Genomic DNA, 9,218 nt, shown 5'->3' on the forward strand with positions numbered 1-9,218 from the left:
ACAGGGACTGTGGGGCTCTCGCTGGGCTTTGCTCGGTCCAGGTCCAGGGCCCCCAGGCGGAAAGGGTCCCACTGGAGCCAGGTCCCTTGGCTCGGAGGACCTCCTGGGTCTGGGAGACAGGGCCCCCGGCTCCACTGTCGGTGCGGTGGGCAGGTCACAGACCCAACCACAAGACAGAAAACCTGGGTGGGAGCCCAGGCAAGCAGGGGTTAAGGGTTCGGGACCCCTGAGTCCCACAAACAGTCCACTTCCAGGGCTCCAACGCCTGCCTGGCCCTCTGGCATCGCCGGCATTGGTCAAGGCTCAGGCCTGGGTCCCCGCGCTGAACGTCCATGTCACGGAGCCCTGAGAGCCGGGCCTGCCTGGTCACGTGACGCCAAGGCCGGAGCCCTGGCGCTGACCCCGCGGGGAGGGAGCGGCGGGCGCCGGGCGCCGGGAGGGAAGGGGCGGCGCGGCCGGGGCGGGGCGGCGCGGAGGGGGCGGCCTGCCCGCGCGGGATTCCCTGCAGAGCCGCACCCGCCCCCGGCTCCCAGTCTCCAGCCCGCGGTCAGCGGCCACCGCAGCTGCCCCGAGGGTGAGTGCTACAGGTCCTGCCGCGGTGCGCTCCTCTCCAGCCCGGAGACCCCCCACCCCCAGCGCGGCGGGGCGCCTGGGGGAAAAGCCCTGCGGCCTCGGGCCTAGTCCCCCCCCCAGCCACAGCCAGCCCTCCTGGGGGTCGCCGGCCCCGGGGCAGCGGGGTGGGTTAGGCGGGCAGCGGGTGGGTTAGGCGTCTAGGCTGCCCCGGTCTGGCTCGCTGCTGCTCCCGGCCGCCCCCGCTCCCGCCCTGCGCCGTTCCTGTTCCTCCCCCGCATGTTGCCAAAAGAGCAGCCCCGACCGGGGAGGGGATCGGAGAGGCAGCACCTGCCCGAGCGCGCGCCGGCCGTGACCTCGACGCCCGGTCTTGTTCCCTGCAGGTCAGGCGCGCGCCCTAGAAGATGTACCAGAGCTTGGCGCTGGCCCCGAGCGCCGGCCAGGCCGCCTACGGCGATGCGGGCGCCTTCGTGCACGCCCCGGGCGCCGGGTCCCCGATGTTCGTGTCGTCGGCGCGCGGTCCCTCCATGCTGCCCTACCTGCCGGCGTGTGAGCCGGGCCCGCAGCTGCCTGCGTCTGCTGCGCACCCGGGCTGGGCGCAGGCGGCCTCCGCGGACTCGTCGACCTTCGGCTCCGGCAGCCCGCAGCCGCCCGCAGCGTCCGCCTTCCCCTTCGCGCACAGCCCCCCGGGGCCCGGCAGCGGCGGGAGCCGGGACGGCGGCGCCTACCAGGGCGCGCTGCTGGCTCGGGAGCAGTTCCCGGCCCCAATTGCGCGGCCCGGGGGCGCCTCCTACGCCGCCGCCTACCCGACCTACGTGAGTCCCGAAGGAACCCCGACCTGGACGGCCGGGCCCCTGGATGGCGGCGTCCTGCACGGCTTACAGGGCCGCCCGCCCGGCCTCCCGGGCCGCAGGGCCGCATTCGGTGAGTACGGAGCTCAGGGCTGGCTCCCCGCCCGGCGGGAGGCGGACGCGGCGTAAACCCGCACCCTGCGAAAGTCTGCCCCGGCCCCGCGTAGTCAGGGCTGCCGGCGCGCGGGAGAGGCGCGCGTCCGGGATTCTTTGGGTCTGTTTAGTAAGGAAGGACATCGGGGTTTGCCTCTGGTTCACCCGAACCCCACACCAAGCCCTGGGCCGAGCCGACGTGGAGCTGAATTCTTACGCGGGGTTTTGGAAGTCCAGAACGCCAGGGGGTCCCAGTCCCGCTTCCGGAGCTCCCGTGGGCCCTGGTTTCGGGGGCCCTGGTTTCCGGGCCCCCGGCTCGCTAAGTCGCTGCGCCCGGCCTCTGCACTCTCCGCCGCGGTTGCGCTCAACCCCGGCGGCCCCCAAGGGACGCCTCCGAGGCGCGTGGAGGCCTCGTCGCCCGACTGCGGAGCAGCCACGGGCCCCCGCCGGGAGTACGGCCCGGGAAGCGTGGCCCTGGCGCCTGGCCGCTAAGACCCCTGGCCCCGCCGCCCGGGCAGCTCCATGCCTGGCTCCCCCCAACCCCCCACCCCGCCGGGCGATGATTGATCCCGCCCCACCCCCACCCGGCGCCCCGGCCGCCCGCGCGTCGCCGGCGCCGGCCCGGCCTGGAGGGGACCCGGAGACCCCCGCTCCGCCCTTGTGCGCGGCGCCCGCGGTGTCCTGCAGGGCGGGCAGTGGGGCCGAGGCCGAGGCCGCGGCGGAGCGGGCAGTTGGGCCGTCGTGGCCCTCGTGACTGGCGCTCCGGCCCCGCTGGGGTCCGTTGCCTCTGCGGAGGAGGCCCGCGGGCCGGCCGCGAGCGGGGACGCCGGCGCCGGGGAAGGGCCCCCGGCGCTGCTTCCCAGCGGCTCCGGCTCCCGCCCTAAGCGGACACGTGAAGTCTCCCGCGGTGACACCCACGCGAGCCCGTTTACTGTGTGCGAATTGACGAGGGCATAACTCTCCTTTAAAATGAAATACACCGAGGCCCGGGAGGAGCGCCCAGGGCCCGGGCCCACTCGCTGCCTGTCCCGCAGCATCCGACTTCCTGGAGGAGTTCCCGGGCGAGGGCCGCGAGTGCGTGAACTGCGGGGCCCTGTCTACGCCTCTGTGGCGCCGCGACGGCACCGGCCACTACCTGTGCAACGCCTGTGGGCTCTACCACAAGGTGAACGGCGTCAACCGCCCGCTCGTGCGGCCCCAGAAGCGCCTGGTGAGTGCGGGAGGTGGCGGCGGAGGGAGCCGTGCGCCAAGTGCGCGGGTCCAGCTTGGTGGGCTCGGGCCGCACAGCTCAGCTCCTCTGCCACAGACACGCGTGCAGGGGAGGGCGCCAAGGGCAGCGGCTGCCCGGCTCGGGCCAGCGTGGGGCCTCCGGCTTCAGGGCTGGAGCCGAGACTCCTGGCTGCAGAACACTAGCGGTGAGGGTGGCCCGTGCTGCCTCCGCGGCCAGGCCGTCAGCAGGCAGGGGACAGGGAGCTCTGCGGCCAAGGCGCCTGGAGCCCTTGCTGGCCTCCCAGGCAGCGTCTGCAGAGGCCTGGGGTCAGCCGCTGGGGTCTGCAGGGAGGATCTGCGGAAGTGTTCTCCCGGGCTCCCTCGGCGGGCGGGCGGGTGGGCGAAGCCGGGTTTCCCTACTGGTTCCCCTTGGTGAGCTGCTGCCGGCCGGCACAGGCAGCCCCCAGAGCCTGCGGAGGTGAAATTGCCTCTCCCAGGAAAACTTCTACCGGCGGTTTTACCACGAGCGCCACGCTCAGCGAGGGCTGGGCCGGGCTGTTCCTGGGGTGCCTGCCGAGCCGGCCTGCCTAGGGGCAGCGCTGCGTACGTCGCGGGTTAGGGAGGCCTGCGGCCACTGCCCAGGTTGTGGAGACCAGCACTGACCCACACCCCAGCAGGACAGACCTGTGGCTGGCACCGCAGGCCTGGGCCGTCCCTGTGGGTGCGGGTGGTGGGAGGCAGCCTAGGGCTGGGAATCAGCGAGTGCCTGCTCCCTGTGACCACCCTGCGTCCGTGTGCGGGCAGGGCCCCCCACTTCCTCCACGGGATCTGCCACCCCCACCCCCAAGACCACCGCGTGGGACCTCCCTGCCTTTCCCCCACCCTCCAGGAAATTCCTGAAGTGCGGCCCCCTCTAAGCCTAAGGGGCAGTCACGCATTTGCCTTCATAGCAGCCGAAGGACGGCCCTGGCCCTTGGGCCGCACCGCGGCCTGGACCCTTGCTCAGTCCTTGAGCCTTGATCTTCCCACCTGAGCAGTGGGGGCGTGAACGAGGGGCCGCCCCAGTCTGTGTCAAATGAAGCCGCTGGCACAGAACACTCGGGCCTGGCCAGGCTGGGGACAGTGGCCCCTGGCCTGGTAAAGTCTCCTTTCCTGGTCTGGGGGACACGGTTGTCAACTTGGGGGGGCTTCTGGGTGGGGATCCCCACCTGCCTGCCCCTGTCTCCTGAGCCGTGCAGATCTGAGCATAGACCAAGCCTGGAAGGGGTTTGCCAAGCGGGGCCCTCAGGGGACCCCTGCCCCCCAGCTCTCCCCGGGAAGGGTCTGGGGTCTCCTCATGCTCGCCCTGGGGCTCCCACCCTGGCATGCGGGGAGCTCCCTGCCGAAGACGTCACGGGAAGCCCCGAGACTCTGGGCTCAGAGGGTCTGAAGGGTCCTGGCTGTGAGGGGCAGGCCGGCGGCCCCCAGACGCGCTCCGCAGCCCTGCAGCCGTGCCTTGGCCAACACTGATGCCCCAGGACAGCCCCCAGGGAGACCCTCTCCTGAGCACCCCCCCCCCATGATCTCTGGGAAGCCAGGACAGTGACAAGCAGCTGTATTGCAGCTGCACCTTGGCCTGAGGCCTCCTCCCTGGCCCCTCCCCACCGCAGACCCCTTCCCCTGGCCTGCACATGTAGATATGGCCAGGGGCTCTCCAAGCCCCTCTCAGCCCACCCCCTGAACGTCAGTGCCCAGGCCGGGGCCTGGAGTCCACAGCCAAGGTCAGAGCCGACCTCTGGCCTGAGGCTGGCTCTGGCACCTGCCCTGGGAGACGCAGGCGCAGAGGGGACGCTGCCTCTCCTGCGGCCTTTACGTAGCCAGGGTTTCCATCTGAGTGTGGGACACACACACCCCGGGGCACACCCTCTGCCACATCGAGCAGGGCCCAGGGTGTGTCCGGAGCTCCTGGCACCAGGGGTGGAGAGAAGGCAGGAGACACAGCTGCTCTCTGCCCTCCCTGATCCGCTGGGGCCCAGGCTGGTGCCAGCTCCCGCCTGTCCACCATGGGCAGAGTCGGGCTGACAGCTGTGGCTGAGGGCCATCGGCTCGGGGAAGGGGACAGTCGGTCTCCCCAGGGCTCCCCAGCTGAGCTGGGCACTCAGGCCCCCAGGCGTCCCTGGGATTCTCGGGGCCGGCAGCCAGCGCTTCATGTCCTGAGGTTTGGGACGGTGGTCGTTTCTGGGGCTTCAGACAGCCCCCTCCCCTGCTCGCAGGCCCTCCCAGGGGTGGGCCTGTGCCCTGGGCTCCCCCCGGGGCAGGAGCCGGCAGCAGGGCAGTGCTTTGGCAAGGGTCCCTGAGGGCCTCCCCCGTGGGGAAGCTGAGGCCGCTCCTGCCTGCTCCCCGGACTCCGACGGGTTCTCTCTGCCCCTCAGTTTGGCCACCTTCCCGTCGTCGGTCTACGGCTCTGTCCTGGGCTGGAGAGGCGGGGCCAGGGTCGCAGCTCTGCGTGCAGGGTCCTTGTCCTCAGGGGCCTCTGTCCCTGCACCGGGGTGCTGCTGACCGCGTGGGCCTGTCTGCCACAGACAGGAAGTGTTGGAGACCTGCAGGGTGCCCCCTGTGGTCCTGCCGAGGGTACCTGGGCGCTGGGCAGGGTGGGGAGGGGAGGGAGGGACACAGCAGCGCCCCCCAGAGCCGGATCTAGGGCCAGGGGACTGGACGTGTGGTGCAGCCAGGGGGGCTGAGCTGTGAGATTCAGAAAGAAGGGGTTGTGGGCCTCGGGGGCTGGGCAGAGTCCGTCCCGACACCGAGGTGTGAACTGGGCTGAGAGCAGGGCTGGGCTGCCGCAGCTCGGGGAGGACCCAGGACCCTGGTCTGACATGCAGTGGGCACTGGGGAGCCATGGACAGCTGTTGAGCGGGGCGTGTGCTCCGACGTGGGAGCCAGGAGGTGGAGGGGCCAGCGTTGGCCCTGGGCCTGTTGCCCCCCAGAGATACAGGGTCCGGATCAGAGCTGGGGGCTGAGTGACACCCACCGGCTTCCCTGGGCTGGGCCTGTGGCTGCCCCATCTCACTGTGGGGAAACTGAGGCCCATGGCATGAGGAGGCCATCCCAGGGCTTGAGGGTGGTGGGTCCACCCTCCAAGGGGCTGAGGACCCCAGCTCTGCCCCTGCCCCCGACTTGCCTACCGTTCAGCGCTGAGCCTGCCCCCCAGCCCCAGCCGGAGCCCGCGAGAGCCCAGCCAGCTGCCGCCCCCAGCCTGGCGCTCACAGCGGCCTCCTTGGTGCCCGCAGTCCTCGTCCCGCCGAGGCGGCCTCTGCTGCGCCAACTGCCACACCACGCACACCACGCTGTGGCGGCGGAACACGGAGGGGGAGCCCGTGTGCAACGCCTGCGGCCTCTACATGAAGCTGCACGGGGTGAGTGGGCATGGCCGGGCCTCGTGCCTGTCCCCACCCCCACACCAAGGGCTGGGGAGACCGGGCGGGGCGGCGTGCGGCCCCCAGGCTGAGCCTGTTGCTCGGCGCTGAGCACGGCACCGCCCCGGGCACCCGTGTGCAGCTCCCCGAGGCTGCCGGCGCGCTGCGACTCGCCCACGGCCGCTCAGCCTGGGTCTGGGCCGTCCGTGCAGCCCCAGTGTCTACCCCGCATGGGACGGGAGGGTGTGGTCAGCCCCGGGAGGAGCCGGCTCTGCGGGGCTGAGAAGGAACCGGCTCTGCGGGGCTGAGAAGGGGGTGGGGGCTTGTGCAAGGGGCCCCAGGGTGAGCGGGGCAGGCACCACCCACGCAGCCTTGCCACCCCACCAGGTGCCGCGGCCACTGGCCATGAAGAAGGAGAGCATCCAGACACGGAAACGCAAGCCCAAGAACCTGGTGGCCAAGGCCAAGGGCTCCTCAGGTGCGGGGCAGAGCCCGGGGCGGGGGATCCCTGCGCCCCAGGACCCCAGGCCAGTGCACACCGGTGTACACCGTCCCCCTCTCTGCCCTGAGATGGCTCTGGTCGGGAACGGCCAGGGGGTGACCAGGGGGTCCCCACGTCTCTGGGCCAGGGCAGCCGGGGGAGTCTGGTGCCTTCTGTGAACACCTGTGCCCCCCCAGGACCCACCACGGATGCCACCGCCTCCCCACCCTCTGCCGCCGACACGGAGACCTCAGCCGCTGCCTTGAAACCTGAGCCCGGCCTGGCGTCCCCAGTGGGTCCCGGGCCCAGCGTCGCCTCACAGGTGAGGGTACCCACCCCGGCCCCCGTGGGCTTCTCCCTGGAGCCCCACTGGGCAGAAGGTCGGCCCTGGACACGGGCGCTTTCCCGGCACTGCCTCTGTGCCACACGCAGCCACAGGCCCTGCCCGAGGGGTGCCCAACCTGTCCCCGCGGGCCAGCCACCCCCCTAGGGCACCCAGTGCTGTGCCGCGCCTCACGCACTTCCTGTCCCCCTGCAGGTCCCCAGCCCGATGGACGACCCCCTGGCCTCCGGCCACCTGGAGTTCAAGTTTGAGCCCGAGGACTTTGCCTTCCCCTCCTCGGCCCTGGGCCCCCAGGCTGGCCTCGGAGGGGCCCTGCGCCAGGAGGCCTGGTGTGCGCTGGCCTTGGCCTAGGTCCCTGGGCAACCCAGCGTCGGAACAGAGCAGCCTGGGACCCACCCCGTGCCTGCTTCCCGAGAGCACAGCACAGAGCACCTGGCGACGGGGCTCCTGGAGCCTGCAGCGTCCGCGCGGCGCTGGGGGGCCTCGTCTGCAGGGGGCAGCGCCTCGAGCGAGAAGGCTGGTGGGGGAGGGCCCAGGCGCCTCCCCCGGACAGCAAAGGACTCCCCAGTGGTGCGGGCTGTGGCCCAGGCGTCCACTGCCGACTTCAGTCCTGCCGCCAGCACCCAGCGTCCGCACGTTCTGCTCTTGCTAGGACGCGGGCCTGCAGGTGAGACAGAGACCAGGCCGGCCGCGGGGAGCTAGCGGCGCCGTGCCCATGGGGCCTCCTGAGGCCTTGGGGGTCTTGCAGGGCCCCCCATGGATGGATGTTGCTGAGGTGCGGGGACCTCGCCCTCCCCTGAGCACGGGGCTGCCAGGGACATAGGTGCAGGTCCCACCCCGGGGGGCCGCTCGCTGGGGTCCCTGCGGACCTGTGTATTTATTCGGGTGGTTTTCCCAAGGGGGCAGTAAAGGGCCCTGTTCTGGCTGAAGCTGGGTGTCCTGACCTTTTCTGATGGGGAGAGGAACCGGTCGGGGTCCCCATCTGACCCCCGCTGAGGCACGATGGGGGCTGGGGGTGACAGGGCCACACCTCCCACGTGTGTTTTGAATGTGAAGTCATCCGGGTCACAGCTCTAACTCCCAGTTTGATCCACGCCGGCTGAAACGGTGGCCGGCACGGCACCAGTGAGCCCCACCGGAAGCTCTCACGGTCAAACCTGGCCCCAGTCCCAGAAGAGGCTCCTGCAGCCAGGCCCATGGGAGGGAGGGTCTCCCAGCCTCGTGCCTCACCCCTGCCACTGCCACCCAGGGGCCCCCAGCCTCACCCCCAGACTGCCCCCTGTGGGTCCCCCAGCCTCTCCCCACCAGCACCCGTGGGTCCCCCGGCCTCTCCCCACCACCAGCACCCGTGGGTCCCCCGGCCTCTCCCCACCACCAGCACCTGTGGGTCCCCCAGCCTCTCCCCACCAGCACCCGTGGGTCCCCCAGCCTCTCCCCACCAGCACCCGTGGGTCCCCCAGCCTCTCCCCACCAGCACCCGTGGGTCCCCCAGCCTCTCCCCACCACCAGCACCCGTGGGTCCCCCAGCCTCTCCCCACCAGCACCCATGGGTCCCCCAGCCTCTCCCCACCAGCACCTGCAGGGTCTCCTGGCCTCACCCTCTCCAGCCGCCGTCTCCCCAGCCCCTCATCACACCAGGAGCCCCACAGGCAGCATCAGGCCTCAGGGAGGCAGGGAACCACCCGTGCCTTCGAGGACCCTGGTGGCTTTGGAGTCGGGGGTGCTGGACAGGGTGGGGGCTGGCGCTCAGCACGGTCCGAGGCCTGGTCTGTGAGGTGCAGAGGAGCAGGGGACCAGGGGCTTCTCCGTCCCCTGGGTGGGGCCTCCCTGGGACCAACTCCTCCTGGAGCCTTCCCTGGCCACTCCTGACCGTCCAGTCCCGCTGGGCACCCTGGAGCCCCCTCAGTCCAGCCTCAGCCACAGGAGCCGTGGCAGAGTTTTAGCTCTGTGGGAGGCGTCAGCGTGTGGACAGTGGGGCCACAGCCCTGGCGCTCGACCCCCGGGAGCTGAGGGCCAGGAGCAGGCTTTTATTTTTTTTAAAAAAGATTTCATTTATTTGAGAAGTAGAGCTACAGACAGTGAGAGGGAGAGACAGAGGGAGGGAGGTCTCCATCCACTGGTTCTCCCCAGATGGCCGCAACGGCCGGAGCTGCACGGATCTGAAGCCAGGGGCCAGGAGCTTCTTCCGGGTCTCCCACACGGGTGCAGGGCCCCCAGCACTTGGGCCATCCTCCACTGCCTTCCCAGGCCACAGCAGAGAGCTGGATTGGAAGTGG

General features: G+C 71.1%; 1 protein-coding gene across 2 annotated transcripts; it reads left to right on the top strand.

Moving 5' to 3' along the window:
- Nucleotides 1-445: 445 nt before the first annotated feature.
- On the top strand, nucleotides 446-7,866 carry GATA5 (GATA binding protein 5). Of its 2 annotated transcripts, XM_070051353.2 has the most exons (7): nucleotides 446-574; nucleotides 954-1,494; nucleotides 2,549-2,724; nucleotides 5,993-6,118; nucleotides 6,506-6,596; nucleotides 6,797-6,921; nucleotides 7,138-7,866. In XM_070051353.2, exons 2-7 carry the CDS (start codon nucleotides 975-977, stop codon nucleotides 7,291-7,293), a joined length of 1,194 nt encoding a protein of 397 aa, XP_069907454.2. In that variant the 5' UTR covers nucleotides 446-574; nucleotides 954-974; the 3' UTR covers nucleotides 7,294-7,866. The 2 variants fall into 2 exon arrangements, with proteins under 2 accessions (XP_069907454.2, XP_069907455.2); XM_070051354.2 differs by lacking the exon at nucleotides 5,993-6,118.
- The last annotated feature ends 1,352 nt before the right edge of the window (nucleotides 7,867-9,218 follow it).

This window comes from Oryctolagus cuniculus, chromosome 11, assembly GCF_051225735.1.
Source record: "Oryctolagus cuniculus isolate XC-2025 breed Fujian yellow rabbit chromosome 11, ASM5122573v1, whole genome shotgun sequence".
Classification (NCBI taxonomy): domain Eukaryota; kingdom Metazoa; phylum Chordata; class Mammalia; order Lagomorpha; family Leporidae; genus Oryctolagus; species Oryctolagus cuniculus.

Bases quoted from the DNA above. Each gene is read 5' to 3' on its own strand.
- GATA5 (XM_070051353.2), top strand. From the start codon at position 975: ATGTACCAGAGCTTGGCGCTGGCCCCGAGCGCCGGCCAGGCCGCCTAC. The intron at 6,597-6,796 runs GTGCGGGGCAGA...GTGCCCCCCCAG, and splicing joins CAAGGCCAAGGGCTCCTCAG to GACCCACCACGGATGCCACC. The intron at 6,922-7,137 runs GTGAGGGTACCC...GTCCCCCTGCAG, and splicing joins GGCCCAGCGTCGCCTCACAG to GTCCCCAGCCCGATGGACGA.